General features: G+C 36.6%; 1 protein-coding gene across 7 annotated transcripts; it reads right to left on the bottom strand.

Annotated features, from left to right (window-relative positions):
• On the bottom strand, positions 7,233-18,904 carry LOC109830769. 7 transcript variants are annotated; one of them, XM_020398135.1, is made up of 12 exons: positions 18,798-18,889; positions 18,642-18,730; positions 18,454-18,536; positions 16,111-16,219; positions 15,944-16,026; positions 14,662-14,795; positions 12,565-12,617; positions 12,354-12,446; positions 12,174-12,265; positions 11,936-12,042; positions 11,729-11,853; positions 7,233-7,498 (listed from the first exon to the last, which is right to left on the bottom strand). In XM_020398135.1, exons 4-11 carry the CDS (start codon positions 16,164-16,166, stop codon positions 11,818-11,820), a joined length of 654 nt encoding a protein of 217 aa, XP_020253724.1. In that variant the 5' UTR covers positions 16,167-16,219; positions 18,454-18,536; positions 18,642-18,730; positions 18,798-18,889; the 3' UTR covers positions 7,233-7,498; positions 11,729-11,817. The 7 variants fall into 7 exon arrangements, with proteins under 7 accessions (XP_020253724.1, XP_020253723.1, XP_020253722.1 ...); XM_020398134.1 differs by having other exon boundaries at positions 16,111-16,233; positions 18,454-18,532; XM_020398133.1 differs by having other exon boundaries at positions 16,111-16,233; positions 18,798-18,883.

Genomic DNA, 19,290 nt, shown 5'->3' with positions numbered 1-19,290 from the left:
ATCAAGCGGCTTAATCCAAGTGGTGCTTCTGAATTGGTATAGTAAGTATCTAACTTTAAATTTATCATATTTTGTTATTCTAAAAATTTCTAACTTTTTTCATATTAGATTATTAAAGCTAAAACTATGTATGAGCAAGAATCTAAAGATAAGAAAGAGTTTCAATATGAACACATTTGGCATATTCTAAAGGATGCTGAGAAGTGGGCTGACCCTACACCTTCAAAGATGGTCGTGTCTGGAACCATCTCAAATGCCGAAGGATTAGAGTCAAACTCAATGGACTGCATTAATCTGATGGGTGATGAACAATCTCCTACCAACTCCTCATCAAGTCGACTCGTTGGAAGAAAGACGGAAAAGGCGAAGAGAAATATCACCTCCCCATTTGAGTGTGATGTTGATATTCTTAAGAATATCAAAGAAATGCAGGAAAAACATGAACTTGGAAGGGAGACCATGCAACAACTAATAATGATGAAATTAGAAAATGATAAGAAAAAGTTAGATCAACGAGTTGTACAATTAGAACAGCGCAACCAACTCTTGGCTCAACAGCGTGCGCAATTTCATCTTGAGCGTGATCGTGATGATAAAGAAATACTATCAATTGATTTGAGTAAGATTGTTGATGTAAGGGAACATGTATTTTTTGAGAGGAAAAAACAACAAATCATTAGCAGAAATAGCAGTGATTTTTAATATGATAGTTCAACTCATGTTTCAGGAGGAACTGGATATTGGGGTCCGTCTTTATCATTAGTACGGCACTGGTAGCAATGGAAATGACCTATTGGAATTTTAGATTGTTGTTACCATATTTTCCTTATATAATGTAATTTCTGTATTTCTGAATATAGTTCCTTTGGAGCGGGTTATATAGATCCCCGCGTATTTATTTTATTAACGAATATTTTTATTTTATTATATTAAAATAAACTAATTTAAAAATGACTCTATTATTTTATTAACGAATATTTTTATTTTATTATATTAAAATAAACTAATTTAAAAATGACTCTAAAAATATTCAATATTAATCTCATTATTAAAATAAACTAATTTAAAAATGACTCTAAAAATATTCAATATTAATCTCATTTAAAATGTTTCGGCAAGACTTTTTGTACAAAAAATGATAAGTTTTAATTATTTTATTTACATCATTAGTTTGTTAATGATAGATCAATTCATATAAATATAGAGGGCACCATTGGAGCACAACTTTTATAAACCCTCTATATTTGAGGAATCTTGAATAATATTCTCTTCAAACCCTTTAAATATAGAGTATCCAATTGGAGATGCTCTAAGTAGTCGATTACTCTGAGTCCATTTAGAATCCGGAAAATTGGACTGAGTGGGAGTAGTCGACTAATATGAACATTAGTCGACTACTCTGCTATGAATACGTTTCTGTGAGTCACACCAGGAAAGGAGTAGTCGACTATACAAGTTATTAGTCAACTACTATGTGTTAAACAGATTTCTGTTTCTCAGGTTTTGATGTTTTTATGATTATTCTTTAAACAAAACTTATTCAAATCACATGGAACATAGGAAAAAAGTTTTAGTCTTCTGAATTTTACTATCAGAGATTAGTTCACATGATTTAACTCTTGGATTAATTACTGATTAAGGTTTAACTTCATAATTATTCAAATTCTCACATAAAAAACATGAATTTTCACATGATTAACTCGGACAAGATCATAACTAACATTGAACAAAGATAAGCTTGTTTAAAACACATTCATGTCATTGTGATCTCACAATCTAGGGTTTAAACATGATTAATTTATAAGAAAAACTCGATAAATTAACAAACTAGGGTTTGCACATGGGTTAAACTTAATTAATAAATTAAAAATAAAATTATTATTAACCCTAATGATCATGGTCATGCTTCTAATGTAAACAACAAGTAAAAAGCGTCGGATCTATCATGGGTTAAAGATCTATTATAAAAAATCTACTTTTTATCACATGTAACTATGAATAAACATGCAAAACATTGATTTAAACACATTAATCTTTAAATTACTAAGGGTGCAGGTTTGAATGAAGATGATCTTGCCTCAGGGTGTTGTTGAACTCCTCAACCACATGTATGCAAGATTCCTCTTCAACCACGATCGCCAAACTCTGCCTTCCTCTCGACAAACGCCTCAAAACTCTCCCAAAACTCACAATTTAGGGTTAGGGTTTGAGGAGGAAGGTGGTTGGTGTAAATCTCATGTGAAAGAGGTTTAAAATGAGTATATATACACATATATACAACTGGGTTCGAAACAAAATGAATCCGACCTGAAATCTGAAAGAAATCTGGAAATAGCCCGATTAGTCGACTAATGCCTTCATTAGTTAACTAACGACCATACTAGTCGACTACTCTGAGTAGTAGTCGACTACTCTGAGTAGTAGTCGACTACTCTGAGTAGTAGTCGACTACTCTGAGTAGTAGTCGACTACTAATAACTCAATTTTAGGTTTGTGCATGATTTCGTGCATGTTTCTCATCTATACTCACATATATACATTGGATTGATCTCAAATCAATCCCTAGCATACTCAAGCATCAAAATATGTTATTTATAACCATATAACATACTTATTACTATTTATCACAATCTATACTCACATATAACAAAGTCGGGACAACAGAATTACAAGGGCAAGGGGAAGAGACCTTTCGCCGGACCTGGAAGACCCTAGCAGCGAGGCAAGAATTTTCACGTCAGTAGCAGAGACGAGGACACGGGCAGCAGCAGAACCGTGGTTAGGGTCAGCAGTTGTAGGGCCACGGTTATGGCCAGCAACCGCAGAGTATAGGGGTACAACCTGCCATTCCGAGGATTGAGGGGTCAGCCGGTCAGATTCCCATCATCTAGGAAATTCCTGAGGGACAGATAATCTCATATGTTCCATAGCTAGCAGTTCAGCAGTCGTCAGCCACTGGTAGACTTTATGCAGTCGTACCACACGACCATGGTGTGAGTGGAGCCATAGTGGAAGGTACTTTCTTAGTGAATTTGTTTCCAGCTCGGATCTTGTTCAATTCAAGAGCTTCGCATTCTTTTATCTCTCATACCTTCATGGATAGACTTCAGCTAGTCTCACATCCCTTAGACGTTCCATTATGCGTCTCTACTCCTTTAAGAGAGGTATCCCTATTAGAGAGTATCTGTAGGAGATGTGTCATCAGTCTAGATGAGTCCGAGTTTATCATTGATCTAATCATTTTGCGAATGTCGGGGTTTGACGTCATTCTCGGTATGGATTGGCTATCATCTTACCATATTAGTATCGACTGTTTTGCTAAAATAGTCATCTTGCGGGTATCCGAAGGGTCTGAGTTGATAGTAGCAACCTCACAGGGAAACTAGTTTGTGAAGTCATTTCTGACATACATCGATGAGATGATGCTGCATCAAGTACCTGGGACGGGAAACAAAAGCAATTCATCAGAGTGGATTCAACATGTACCGTCAAAGGAGTAGGCATCCAAAAGAATGGTCTTGTCAATAATAATTCACAATCAAAATAAATCAAACGAAGATAGATCAAAAAGATAATGATCAACAATAAGATAATAGTATTCAAATAAAATGGTAGAGCAATAAAATATGATAACCAACAGCAATATAAATAACACCATTATTAAACATGTCTACTCAACTCCTAACACTTACACCAAAGCGTACAATACAAGTGAAAATGATGTGAGAATAAAGATTAATATACCAAATAAAGTAGAGAGTATTATCCATTCTATTGCAACATCATCATCATATCACTACATCATATTAATCATGAAGTTGTTTAGGGTCTTTGAAATTATAACGAAGGGAGAATTACAATTTCAAGCTTATAATGAAATAAGAAAAAAATTATCGCTAGGTTCTTTTCCATATGTCGATGGAGTGTCGTTCTCATACTATGTTGATGGTCTGAATAGTAAATGATGGGTCTTCTTGCTAGTTTTAGAAGGATTGTTGAAGTATGGCCAAGATCTAAACATTCTGAAGATGATCACGCTTAGAGTTCAAGATAATCAAGAGTGCCAAAAATGAGTAATCTTCCCTTCTCTTATAGGCTAAGAGAGAGAGTTAGTGACCATTAAGTATAGATTAATGGTCATTAACTTAGGAGATAATGGGGGTGAGCCTTTTACACAAGACAAAATTCTTAAAAATGGCTCTAGACAATGTTCACCTACAACGGCTATGGACGAAATTTGCTATGGCGAACTTTATCTGAACTATGAGTCATGGCCACATTGACTACTTGGGCAGAGCTCGTTCTAAGAGAACTTTACCTAAAGCTTCACCTTGACTTGGTCTTCAGAGTAACCTTCATTGCAACTTTGGGAAAGCTTCGCTGTGACTATGTCGAGCTTTGCCATGGCTCCTATTGGGCCCATCTAAAGTATTCAGCCCATGATCATTCACTTATTGGACTCATGAAGGCTCACATATTATATTCGTGTTATCTGTACTTAGTATTTGTTCAGGAGAGGGCTCATATATTTTGACCATCTACAAGGCCTCCCCCCCCCCCTAAAGTTTTAGAGATCTTGCATTTGACTTGTACTGGGGATTAAAATATTTTGGGTAATAACCAGAGGTGTAATGTTGAACATAACTTTAATTATCTTGCTTAGGCTAGATCAAATTTTGTTTGATTACTTGGTTGTCAGAGATGTATTATTGAACATGGCTTCTTTTATCATGGATTCATTTTGGTTGAATACTTGAAATTCTTCTTCCCTTGAATCGGGGCAAAGCTTAGTGAATAGCTTAAGGGAATTTACTAGGCCATGAATTTTGGTAGGGTTTGCTCAATTGTGAATGTTTTAATGAAGTTTGCCGATAGACAAATATTGTCGAAACTATTGTAATTTCGTGCCTTGATCTATAGTTAGGATCACTCTTGGTGCTCAATTCAGGAGAGATTCGCCGAACAACATAATCTTAAGCTAGCTTTTAGCCTGTGAGTGGCTCAATCACTTCTTGTAAGGAGTGGTTACATGAAGTGATTGCTGGGATAAGTTGGTTAAAAGGCTTATGAATAGCATTTTCAGTTCCAAACTCATCCTTTTTCATCTTCCCTATGTCTTAGTCTGCTCCTTCCCGATAGAGAAGCTAAGATCAAGTAGCTTAAACAAGAGTTGTCCTAAGTTGATACTTGTTTTGTAGAGGAAACCTAGATTCACGACCAATTGGTAGACTTGATTTCGGCCTAGAAGGCTTGTCTTGAGCAAGTCCTTGAGAACAATCGAAGGAATAGCATGAGGTGAGTTGTGACAAAGACACATGGAGTTTTGAATGCTATGCTCTGTGTAAGACCACTCGGAGGCTTCGATGGTGCCTGAAGAAGGATCCTTAGAGTTCTACGAGTGAGGACTCAGAGAGTGATTAAGTTCCACAAGTGTCGACTTAGAGAGTGATTAGGTGTGTTCTTTCTCAGACTACACACCTTCCATTGTTTGCTTGTTTTCTTTGTATTCCTCAACCGTCATAAAATTCAAGCAATAGGGACTCACTTGTCTTGTAGAAGCATTTGTGGTCAATGGAAGAATGAATTCTTTGTGAAACTATTTCTCCTTGTGAGTTTGATCTTAGCATAGTTTGCCTCTTGAATTTTAGGGCAAAGATTAGCTTTGCATGTAATTCAATAGGTGAAGCTTTCTATAAATTTTGTGAAGTTTGCCCAGTGTTGAGTCTTGGATGAAGTTCGCTAGGTTGGTTGGTGAGGTCCTTTCGGTATTTGAGAGAAGCTCGCTGAGTTGGTTAGCAAAGTTCACTCAAATGATTTTGAATTTCAAACTTTTGCTTTTTGTGACTCGATTTGAGGTCAGGATCGCTCGTAGGTGAAGTTTGGGGATGAATTTTTGGGCAAAGTTCATGACGAGATCTTTAGGCAAAGCTTGCTCAAAGCCTATAAATAGAATATTCATCATTTTCTTCTTTCACTTTGCCTCCTAAACCCTAAACCCGCAAAAATATATAAGTTTTCCAACAACTTTCAAGCTCTTTTTCATCCCAGTGGCTCCCCATGCTCAACTCATTAAGGGAAAGCAAATAGTTAATGGATCTTATTGGCCAATGTCTGCCACTGTACCGCAACAATTGGAGACGGCCTTGGGTAGGATCAAAACTCATCTTTTTTAGCCCCGCCATAAATGACAAGACTATTGTCACTAAAATAGCACTCATCAGGCTTGAACAGTGCTTGAAAGAACTTGAGTTAGCTTCGCCATCAACAGTGAGGCTTAACTGACCTCTTTTTTTGTTATGATTCATGGCTTTGCCAACGATGGTGAAGTTTTGACAGTCGCCAAGGTGCTTCTCATGATGAACTTCACTCTTCAAGCAAGGGTCATAATTTAGCTTATTGGGCTTCTGGACAAACTTCACTTGAGCGAAGTTCACCGTTCTATACTATTTGGCTTCTAAGCAAACTTTGCTCAAGCAAGGTTTGCTATGTTAGCATATCGGGGCTTTTGAACGAGTCTAGTTATTGGGCTAAGAATCACCACTATGGGGGCTAGCTTCAGCTAGATTTGTAATAGTCAACCTTTTAAGCTTGGGGATGGGCGAACTTTTCTCATAAGTCAGCTTTGTTCAAGCAAGTCTAATGAGCTTCGCTTATAGATAGGACTCAACACTTAGTTGAATTTAAAGTCGAGTCTTCTAGTTTGTCTTCCTTTCTCTATGTAGTTCCCTTGTCGAATATGCCTATCAGCAGGCACAATCATTTTGGTCTCAATGGAACTTAGGATCTACACTACATGTTTTCAGGGGCAATGTTCCTCTATTCTATGAGGAAAGTAGTCAAGAGTAGATAGACGCAATTCATTGTAGTACCGCCACCACCTTAAGAGAACTCGTTACGAATGTGAAGTTCTCCATTCCTGAAGAGGGTCAGACTAGAAAGCCACATTTCTTATTTGGTGATGGCAATCTAGGGGTTAACTCCATCTTCAACCTGGAGAAAGAGAGTTTGTACTATGCTCAAGGGAACGTCACTTTTATCTCCTAGCAATAGAATGTAATGTGTCATTTATATTTCTATAGCCATAGTCATTCCTCGTTTAATACCAGTCTCCATCACCAATGTAACACTCCCAGAATGTACATAAAAATTAGACATGACCCACCCATAATTAGGAGAGTCGATATGCTCAATTTTTACAAACACCTCTATGCATATACAATAATACTGAAGAGTGGAATTAAAGCAGCGAAAATATATATATAACACCCAGAATCACATGGTTGACAGTAGAGTCCACAGAATACCAGAGTATCAGAAAGCTATAGGGGACAAATAATACAGTACAAGTCTGATAATAATTACAATACACATTAGTATGTGTACGATAAGTCAAAAGTACTACAAAAGTAAATATAGAATAACACCTTCTATGATTGCCATGGGAGCTAATTTTCTATACCAAGGTCAATGATCTCCTTGCCCTTGCCAACTATATGACCTGCAAATGGATGCAGAAACAGTAAGGGTGAGCCTAAGGCCCAATAAGCAACCATAAAGACATCGAATACAACATAAGTGGATAAATGAAAGGAATAATCTGTTAGCCCTTATGTTTTGATGATGATTTACAACCACCATTATCAGTACTAATTGTTTGTTGAGTGATATTGTAGTTAATATGTATATCAAGCTTGTTAGTACCATTTATGGAGGATTGGATGGAACATGAGCCACAACTACGATATCTAAAGGAGGAGGAAACATAGTGATGAAGCAATGTTTAATCAAGAACACTAAACGCAATGAGAAGCTTCATCAACTCAAAAGCAATATCAAGACTTAAGAAATATATTTCTATATGAGAGAGATTTGTTGTTTTTATTTTCTCTCTGGTGCTAGAATATAGGCAGGTAGTTGTAGATTTCATTTGAAGCTATTGGGATATCACACACACATTTTCATACTCATATTTTTGACAGTTTTGATAAAATATGGTTTTTCACAAGTATGATGACCTATTCGCAAAATTCCTTTTCTAAACAGTTTGTTTTTAGTATTAAAAACATTTTACAAAGTTACACATTTTTTTAGAAATCATTTGTGTATTTTTACAGATTTTATAAAATGTCAAAAACTGTTTTTAAACCATATATCAGCCTGTGTCAGTTCGCAGTCGACCGTCACGGTCGACCGCGCCAGTGTTTTTCCCTCAAGAGCCAGCAGAAACCTGTGCGATCGACCATGGCAGTCGACCACCTCTATTACAGAGGGCTCGTTAACTCCTGCAGTCGACCGTCACGGTCGACCGAACTGATTACAGTAGTTTCCACGGTCAACCGCTGCGGTCGATCGTAGGCTTTACAGCATCTTTCCTTGGCTTTGAAAACCTACGCGATCGACCGCGAAAAATCTCACGGTCGACCGCCGATCGCCCAATGGTCACTTTTGGTACAGAATCACAAAATCTTTTTTGTGGGATTTTAGGGGATTTGGGTATGGGTTTTGGCTGCTATTCTTCTTCCTATTTAAACCCTCTTACCCCTTTCTTCAGAGCCATCCAAGCTCATTGCAAATCCTTGGTGTTTAGTTTATTGTTTTCAAAAGAGCCAAAATTTTCATTACTGTTGTTCACTGTTTTCAACTTCACATCCCAGGCTTCAAGTGTGATCTTTCTCCTTGCCATAGGGTTATTGTAAAGAGAGAGATTTTACATCATTTGCTACTGTGGTGAGCTTAATCTCGTGGAGATCAATTGTGTGGTTGTGAGATCTCGTGGAGATCGTTGTGTAGAAAAAGTTCCGGCTTCCAAACCGGGTTGTGTAGTGGATTCTCCTCGAAAGTGGGGAGCGGGGACGTAGGTCAGCGGACCGAACCTCGTTAACACATCGCGCGTCACTTGGATAACGATCTCTAACCTTATCTCATTTACTTTGGTTTTTTATTTTTTGGTGTATTGCATTGTCTTAATTTTATTGCACAATTATTGCCTTAAGACCCTAATCAACCCCTCTTAGGGTCCAACATAATCGTTGATATTTAAAATTGAACAAATAGATCTCAACAATAAGCTACCAGTACTCATATCATAATCATTGATCGAATGAAATAACAGATGCTAATATAACTAATCAAGCTCTAATAATTAGGATTCCAAACTTTCCCAGTCATAGGATAATCAATAAACTATGCATGCCCTTACATACTCCTTGCATAGGGCATTGTCCCCACTGGGACCTATTTCTATTACCACCCACCGATGAAGCTTACTTCGCATAGGGCATAATCCATGAATATAAAGTATCAACCATCAAGAAACGAAAGAATACTATCATTCTCAATAACGGAATTATTGAAGCAAGTCGAACTGCCACAATATAATGATTCAGAGAATATCAATGATATAAAACCGAAATAAATAACATTGAGATAGCAATGGTGTTGAGCCCACACATGAAGTGATTCAATTAGAAATATTATGAAAGTGATAAGATATACAACTGAGCATAAGAAATTAACTCGCAAGAATTTTAAGAAAGTAATCAACCGAACTCTCAAAGAATTGAGAGGATATAATGAAAATTACCTATCGTTGGTGCCGAATTCCTTTGGATCGACAAACAAATCCAAGAGTCTTTCTCTTATATACGCATATATATTCCTCTGGATCCACGTCAGCACCAACATACCTCCGATCACTTCACATTAAATGCTGAGATGATATCTCCTCCACTCGCCGACCGGTACGTGTAAAGTAAGTGCTGAGCAGCCGCCAATCCATACTTCTTTAGCGTCATCCTATGCTCGGCCGAAGTAACCGTTCTACCCTTTCAACACCACTATAAATAGAGCTACTATTCTCAACATGAAAGGGATTCTTGTCCTAGCAATTTCTGAGTAGGCTATTTTTCAAAGCAATATCTAAGAAACATACTACACTACACTAAAGAACTCATACAGTTCTTCATTTTTCCACTCAATTTCATCAGCTGACTTGATCGTCGGAGATACAACGGGGAACTAAGCCCCTTCGTCTCACAAGTTGCTATTTGTGCAGGCTGAAGCTACTCAACTCAAAACCAGATATTCGGAGAAGTGAGCGGCCCCTAATCAACCTCACGCCCAACATATTTGATTGTTTGATTATTTAACATCAACAAGAGTATTTATGTCTATTAGAGTGAGCTTGTTAGTTTTTGCTCCGAGACTTCTATAATCTATATATCAACATAGTTTCTTTTTGTATGAAGTATTATTTGTAATATGGAAGCGCACAATAAGCTCAACACATGCTCTTACACATATCATCATCATCACATATCCAGATATCCCAAATTATATTGCACATTTGGAGGCGTGATAGAAGGATTGTACGGAGATTGTTGGAGCTACTCCATAAAATTGCTTAACCAGCTTAGAGAACATGAAAGAGGAAGCTCATTTCATTCCCTTTGCTTAGGAGACGACAACTAAACTTCTTGACTAACGCTCGTAGATAAATCAGAGCAGTTTCAAATTTTGATTCCATCAATAATGTGGCTCTTTTCATTGGTCAAACTAGCCTCAGCCGGTTCTTAGAAGTCTGGTTAAGGCTACTTCAAAGAATCATTGTTCAATAGCATATTCTAGACCAGGGTATAGTTAGCGTTAGTCCTTACCGACTGATGGGCTCGAGAGGACCAATTTCAAGTAAAGATCAATATGCTGGTCCATTGGTTGAGATAGAACTACTTTCACAAGAACAATTCTCAAAAACTCTACGGATCGCACCAATATGGTCCAGTTAATTCTGCATCATTGACCCAAAAGTTGAGGTTTTCTTCGGAACAGGTCCATGAGATAAGTCCCAATCAATTAAGGACAAATGCATGCCTATAATCACTTCTTACTTAATCCCTCTCTGTGGCCAATAAAACTAGTCAACAAGTTTGAAGCTCCAACTACATATATCCTAAACTTGAACTAGTAAACAAGAGAGTTACTGTGTTATATATCATACACATCTCAGAAGTGATACATCTGTCAATCGCTGCCTTCATATACCTACACTTCGCTTTCTTTGCCTAACCATTTTAGCTTGATGATCCCTACTAAGGTGGAGATTCTTCTTGTCATTCCAGTGCCGCCAGAATACTGCACGCGCACACATCTTAACATGTGGGAATTAGTACTATTGACTTTTGAACTTGAAGAGTCAATCTTTTTATACACACTTACCTTAGGAATCCCTAAAGAGAGGCACAAGGGTACCCATCCAAACGGAGTGAGTCTCAAGACTTTTGTGAGAATAATAATCTACGTTGTAGATATCTGAGATTCTTTGTGAAGTTCACAACTTAGATAAACGTGGCTATGTTTTATGAAGCTTCTGTTCTCTTCTGCAAAGTCTTCCCTAGACTTCGATTTGTTTCGTTATAACCTATTTAACAAAACTAAGTGGCATACTGCCATCTTCCTTCCAGAGAGAAAAAGGTGAACTCAGTTGAATAATGAATTATGTTGCGACACAATACAACCTCATACATAAATACAAAAGTCAATCTGAATCTAGTATCAAGTATATGCAAAATCTTCATGTTATTTTCAAACTTAATGCCTATGGGGACCCTACCATGTGTCAAGTAAAATAGATGTTGGTTACTTGTAAGCAAGCCTGAATTACTACTATAAATTAACAGCTGATCTTTCAGCGGAAGTGCTTGATTAATCTACAACAAGAAAATAAACCTACCACAATCTATGGGGAGGCCAGAGCAGATATTTAAGCAAAAGAGTCGAAATCCAGCTCATGATCGTTATTTGATGGTTTCTTTGACCAGATCATTGCACATACTTTTGGATATCATGTCCCTGCGACTGGAGAGCAGTTAAATTGAAATAGTCAGCTAGCCAAGATTAACACTAACATTTATAAGGTAGTATTACATTGTTATACCACCTGAAGATAGGCGAGCAATAGAATGACACCAGAATTCCAACATGCATGCATTATGATGGGAGCAAGAAGATTCCGAGTCCGGGAATACACAAACCCCAGCACTATTCCTGTCACACAATAACCATAAAAGCACTAAACTAAGATGAGGTGAATAGCTAGATTTGTACAGATGACAGAAGTGGTTGTACTCCAACCAAATATAAACTTATTCTGTCTCTTAGTGGGAGCTCATACTTACCAAAGATGAAAATTTCCAGAAATTTTCCGGGAGATTGGTGTCCCAAGGTAAATAAAGCAGAACTTAAACACACTGACAGGGGAAGAGGAAACCTGCCAGCAAGTAATGCATTCTAACATAGTAGTTAAGTTGAACAATCAACAATACTAAGGTTTTGCATTTAGAAGGGAATTTCATTACCATTTTGTTAAAGAAGTCAGTAGGAAACCTCGATACAGTGTCTCTTCACAAACCGGAGCTAAAACTCCTAGCACTCCAAGAAGGCAAACAGTGCTGACAAACAAAATATGACTATCAAAAGACTGATTCTAGTATGACAGGAGCTTCTTATGAAGTCAAAAATGAAAAACCAAGTAATATGAAACTTGAAGGATTTCAGTTGAAGAATGACCTGACATTGGATAAACCAATTAAAGGAAGCAACCTCATCAATGATTCTGTCTGCTATAACCAAGAAAAAAGGAATCTGAAACTCTGACATGAAAAAAAAAGCTTGATACCAACATAAAGTGCCAAAAGCAAAGACAGTTTGACTAACAGCTGAAGTTCCTATATTACAGGAGTATGTCACTGTTGAAAATGTTTAAGTCAATTGATAGTCACACTCTTATGAAAAAGGTGTGCTAGCAGAGGGTCTAGAATGTCTACAAGATCTCTTTGATTAACTTCCAGCAAATCATGACAGTTGAAAAGTAATAAAAGAAGGCATTCATTTAAATGTCGATATTGAGATAAAAAAGTGTTCTACAGTCTAGATACCATATGCCATGGTGGATAAGTCCCGAAGGAATGTCTGATAGCCTATTACTGAATGCTGAATTTCTAAAAACTCTCAGTTTATGAGATACTCATATAGCAACATCAGAATTTCCACAATCATATCAACGAGATCATATAAGAAAAGATTGCTTACTCCTATAAAATCTACCATGTCTAAAAGATATCAAGAATACTAGAATATCAGCTACTGCGTGAGTTAACTTGGGAGTGTCTGAAATAATTTTCAATCCCAGAATGCAGGAGAGTCTGGCTGAAGCATATATAATCTCATCGAAAGGTCTGAATATGTCAAACAAGTCAACAGTAGAAGCAACAAACAGATAAGAATGCAGGAGAGCAAGTTTCTCTGAAGTATGTGAATGTAATCAAAAGGTATGAATATGCTTAACAAATCAATACTGGAAGTAACAAACAGTACAGAAAGTAAACGAAAGCCCACTAAAAGAATATATTCCACCATTAAGCATGAGTAAAAAAATCTGTAGAAAAAACTGCAAAAAACTTCAGCTCTTAGGTGCAATTTGAAACACCACAGTTTTCTTGAAGTATAATATCATAGTTTTGAGAATGTAAGTTTGCGGCATGCAATGCTTGTCACTTCAGCTCTGTCTCAAAGATGATACGTTAAAGAGATATAAGATGCTTAATTTCCATTACTGTGAACTCTACTATCATCCTCTTGCTAGTACTATTTAGATCCTCATTTTGCAATTTATCCTTTAGATTGTTCCTGTATACTTTTCAGCTTCAAGTATTTGGTGCAGAAGAGTGATTCCTCAAAGAACAGAATACCATACAGATTGTGACTTGTGAGACTTACCAGGAACCAAAGACTATTATTAATTTACTACTAGAAGAATGTCGGTCAAGAGGCATGGGGAAATGTGGGCCAATAAGGGGCAGAAGAAGATATATTAATACTAATCTATATATTAATACTAATCTTGACTCTTTTTTCGCAGATGTTTAAACTTCCCAAAAATGTCAAAAAGGCTCTTATAGATGATAAATCAGGTTTACCTCATATCAAAAGACAGGTTCGGCCAGCAGTTATATAGCTTCATGTTTAGAGATATATACTCTTTTGTCTTTTGGAGCTTTTGTCTAACTCAGGTTATTTATCCATGGGTTTGTTTGTGCTCCAGTATCAAGTTCTCGAGTCTGGGGTTAGGCCTTACATCCCCCTTTGTAGCTATATTTTTTGTTTGGCTCTTTATGCCTTCTAATAAATAAAACTTACAGGTCTGCCCAGGGACCTGCGCAAATTTCCGATTAAAAAAAACAAAGACATTTTAACTGTCATTGGGTCACTGTACCTTTGATTTGTACATCTGCAAATGTACTTCTAATAAAAATGGTAAAGGAAAAGCCAATAAAACAAAAAAAATTATTAGCTAATAGGTAAACCACTGTTAGTTACAACATAGTCAAATAAATAAAACAAAAAAAAAATCCCACAAAGAACAAATTATAGACAATATTAGCTAAAGAAAAAAAAAGAAAAAAAATGGTAAAGAAAAAGAGGAAAAAAGTTAATATGACCAGCATCAATGAATCTGTGACGCATGCAACAATAGCAAGAAAATCTAACCAAACTGGTTGGTAAATAGCTAATAGATTAATCACAATGCATCAAATTGATTAATATTCTCTTGTAAACTCTTGACATTCAATATCTACGGTTAAGAAAAAGGACAAGTAAACGCACCTCATTTTGTGTCTGGCCAGCACATAAACTAGAAATCAAAAGCTTGAGAAGAAAAATAGCTGATGAAGCAATTATTAAACCGCTGCCTGCCCATATAATCCAGCCTTTATGAAGATCTAATGGCTGTCTCCATTCTGTAAGAGGAAGATCATGAGTAAGCAAGAGAAGGTCCAAATGTCTTAAGCTGTCACACGAAGAAATTGGCATTAGAATATCAACACATAAATCATTGTCCTTATATCACAAAATGATGACGAGTTATAAGTTTGGAATGAATAAAAGTAGAAAGACTAACCATTCAGAAGATAAAAACTACCATAAATAAAAAGCATTCAATATAAAGGCCAGAAACTGCATATTGATTCAATGTTGAAGGCTTGAAGATACTATATGGTAAATAGTTCCAAATAAATTAGAAATTAATAATTTGACCTTTTCCATGGGGACCAGCCTATCTTATGATCAAACACATGTAGTAAGGTGTAAGAGAGGACGTTGATAATCAAGTCATAAAGTTTGAAAACTGATTTTTCCCTAGCTAGTTGCAAAATTGAACCTGATAAATAACGACTGCTACAGAACTCAAACCACATAAATCATTTATTAAAAGTAACAGCCAATTGTTCTCTAAAAAAAGTTGAAATTTCCAGCCAAAATCAAGCTGTCACAGTAAACAAGCAGTGTTTTAAATATCGGCCGACATGTCGGACATGTCGGCCGATATAGCGGATTGAGGGGTCCAACGACACAAATCGGGGAAAAACAAGTCGCATATCGTTTTTTACCGACATATCGGCCATATCGGCGAAAAATCGGCCATATCGGCCGTTTTTCCTGTTTGGAAAATCGGCCATATCGGCCGATTTTCCTGTTTTTTCTTTTTTTCTTCTTCACACGTGAATGTTTGGTTTGTGGACTATTTTGATTAATAATAGGCTAATGATTACTTGATGTTTGATCACTTGATTAATAATAGGCTAATTGATTAATAATAGGCTAATGATTATTGATTAATAAGGAGAGATTTATTTTATTTTAAATGTGCATATGAATGTTGAAATGTGCAGAGTCATGAAGTTATGAATTTAGGAATGCTTAGATAGTTAGATTACATTTAGGGCATGATATAATACATATGTGGATCACCCGATATGACAATCCGATATTTAGTCCATGTCCCCCGATATATCCCCGATTTCCGCTATCCGACATGGATTTCAGCCGTCCGACATGAACCCGACATCCGATATTTAAAACCTTGTAAACAAGATAATGTGCATACTCAATGAGAAAATGTCATCTGGTAGTGGTTGGTGTGGTAGGAGAAACATGTACAGAACTGAAAGCTTAGCCACAGATTTGAGTCTGCACAAGTACAAAAAAATGAAGGTAAAATAAACAGAAAATATGGATATTTCACTAAAAATGTGCACAGTGAAAAGCATTTACAGTTGGTCCATAAACAACTTAATTGCTTCATCATTGCTATGAAGTTGAGGTAGCATATTCTCAGAGTAAGGATGTTGAACTCCGGCAAGTCCTGAAGATTCGACAATTCCTGTGAAAACAATGCTGATAAAGTGTACTTAGAATGCTTAAGAGTTTGCAATTAAAATTAGTAAACTCCAGTCAAAGCCTTTGGGATATTGGTGTTTTTTTTATTCATCATAGATTCTATATCAAAGAGCTCATGAATTGTGTCTTTTCATGAACTAAAAAAAGAAATGCCAACATATGGGTGACTGGGTACTATACATTGGTCATGAAGCAAACCAACTGCCCAAAATCCTATGAATAATTCAATTTACAAGGATGATTTGATTCACTTCAGTAAATATTTCATAATAATTCGAATGATTCTATCAGTTTTTGGAATCAAAATTCAATTGCCTATATAGAAAGATATTTTTATTGGTTGAAAGGGAAATATTTCTTTGCAGTTCAACGCTATATTTTCAGTGTATGCTGAAAACACTAGAATTAAATTATAACTATTAGACATAAAAACTAACTGCAAGATACTTAACCTACATCGCATGATCCAAGAGTTTGATGAGAAATAACAATTTATAGGTTCTATATCATCATAGTTGTTTAAATTGCATAGATAAAAAAACAGTTTAATGGACCAGAGAAGGCTTGCATAAGTTGGATTGTTGGATTTAAAAATTCAATATATAACTAGAAAGAAGAGATTCTGCAGTTTAATTAATTTATTTATTTCTTTTCTGCAGCAAAGCATTTCTTGGATCACAGCAAATCATTTGGTGGAAGAATCTATACGTGAAAGATTCTGGACACATGTACAATTATTAACCAGATGTTTATATCAACAACCATTTCCACCAAAAAGCTATGTAATTTCTGAATTTGTGACTGGGTGTGCAAAGGAAAGATGCATGAACTTGTGTGGGTTGTCCTTGTTTGGGGAGTCAGCAGCCGTTTGTAAAATGAGTGATGTAGTGGACAGGTGCATTGTTTTAAAAAGTGATTTGGATACCTGTTTAGGCATTCGCTTAAGCCTAAGTGGTACTCAGGCCGTTCCAGGCAAGTACTGGGAACGCCTTAGCAAGCATGCCACACATAAGCAGGCTGAACAATGTGAAAAAGGGATATGTTGCCACAAAGCATATTTTACGGGTTAAAAGAACAAGTTTGGATCATCAAAACTCTGTATCTAAATCCATCTCAAATTAAGCCGTGAGGATAGGAGTTTGAATCTTCAACAAAAAAAAACCTTTCCTCTCTCATTTTCCCTGTTAACTTTTTTCTTATCCGCTAGAGTTGTAACCACTAGACTTGTCAATAGTATTTGAATCTTCAAAAAAGAAATTCTTCCCATCTCAGTCTATCCCCTAAAACTTCCTCATCGTCACCAGAGTTGTAAGTATTGCACCTCCCACTATGGCAGAAAGAATTTCCTTAAAAACGTAGTGCTAAGAAAACGCCTATGTATTGCTGAAGCACACACCTAGGCTCTTGGTGTTGGGTGCTTGGTCTGGCTTTCAGAACGCTTTCTAAATTGTAGGACAGTTGGGTGAGCGCATGCGTGTGGTTGAGTGTGTTAGCACATTAGCATTTAATGATGCATCAACTGTTATCAACCTTGAACAAAATGATAAAATGGCGGCTTGATAGTATAACTCCAAATTCTGTAATTTTGGAATACAATGATAAGAGATAGGTTGAATAAATCAAGAAAATATATAGATTCTCTGGCCATTAACCTATTAGCTGGAGATTTTTCTTCCATGTAGAACCAAGAAAAGTAGGTTAACATTGCAGCTTCAGTGCTCCACTAAATCCTGATGATGGCAAAGATGTATATTGGTGCGTGTTGTTTGGTCAACTCACAGCCAACATTCAACAATCATTATAATTCATCCCCAGTAACGAATCTGGAATTTTATCTCAGTGGTGTCCACATATAACTTAGTGATGTCCTACCTTTATTTAGTGGTGTCTTAAGTATTAAATACATGTAAAGTAGACAAACCAGTGGTGTCACATGATGCCACAGGAAACTATGTAGCTCTGCAACCCTTCCTCCCGAAATATTTCAATCATCAATTCATTCCGACCCTGCAAGTACATCAGATTGCCTAATTCTGATGTGCATTTAAACCACTTACTGCTTAATCAACAACCAATTTAGCTAACCCCTTTATTCACTAAACACTGTAATTTAACAAGCATAATCTACTACTTACTTACAAAAGATGAAAGTAAAATTTTAATATCCCAACACAGGGTGTGAAAAAACCGAATATATTTGACCGAGAAGCAACTCACTTCATCAAGTAAGGCATCATGACCAATGCTGTAACTTTCCAGTCCCAGGGAACATTCCATGGCCTCAAAATTGACAGCTCTTTCTGATCCAAAATTTCGAGAGAAAAAAAACACCATATTATTTACAACTTCAAATAATTTAAAACCCTTAAAACACTGAAACAAGTTCTCAGGCCTAATTAAATTACCTCTGCTGATCTAGGTTCTCTCGGTGAATTGGAGCAGCAAACTCTAGAGTTCCCTCTCCTGCGCCAACGAGCCGACGGTTTTTTCAAGCCTAGCGAAGAGATTTTAGGGTTAGGGTTTAAGTTTGGAAACAGGGAGAAGGGTTTTATGGGATTTACTAACGGAATTAGAGACATTTTTTTCAGGGTGGGAACAAGGAGATTTTGGATGGGATGAGAAAATATCCGTTCTTGAATTATATAGTTTTTGGTGCAGGAATGGCAGCTTTTGGTTCAGTAATTGTTTGTTTGCGGTTTTGGATAGGACACCTGATTATATTTAAGGGTTTTTGCTTTCAGGCTCATTTGTTTACTTCTATTTATGTTTAAACCCAAGTACTATTATTTGTATCTTTAAGCTCAATTCATTGTTTGTATTTATCTTTAAACCCAAACTTTAAAATACAGTACTTTCAGCACTTGTATTTATTCAGAATCCCCAAAATACCCATTGGCCCCATATAAATATCTCTCCTCCTCCTTACCATTTTCAACTCAGCCCTAAACTAAAAAACGAAAGCCACTTGCCGCCGTCGCTCGCGCCGTCGTCGTTGCCGTCGCATCGAGGAAGAGCCTGAAGACGAGATCTCTTCTTATTCGCCCAGCGTTTCGA

The sequence above is a fragment of the Asparagus officinalis genome, chromosome 2 (genome assembly GCF_001876935.1).
Source record: "Asparagus officinalis chromosome 2, Aspof.V1, whole genome shotgun sequence".
NCBI classification, from domain to species: Eukaryota; Viridiplantae; Streptophyta; class Magnoliopsida; order Asparagales; family Asparagaceae; genus Asparagus; species Asparagus officinalis.
Note: the sequence above shows the minus strand (reverse complement) of the source record. Positions and strands in the feature narration are given on the sequence as shown.

Excerpts from the sequence above, each read along its gene's own strand:
- LOC109830769 (XM_020398131.1), bottom strand. The coding sequence starts at position 18,815 with ATGTCTCTAATTCCGTTAGTAAATCCCATAAAACCCTTCTCCCTGTTT. Across the intron at positions 12,447-12,564 it reads ATTGGTTTATCCAATGTCAG|CACTGTTTGCCTTCTTGGAG; the intron begins GTCATTCTTCAA and ends TTTGTTTGTCAG. Across the intron at positions 11,854-11,935 it reads TATTGCTCGCCTATCTTCAG|TCGCAGGGACATGATATCCA; the intron begins GTGGTATAACAA and ends ACTGCTCTCCAG.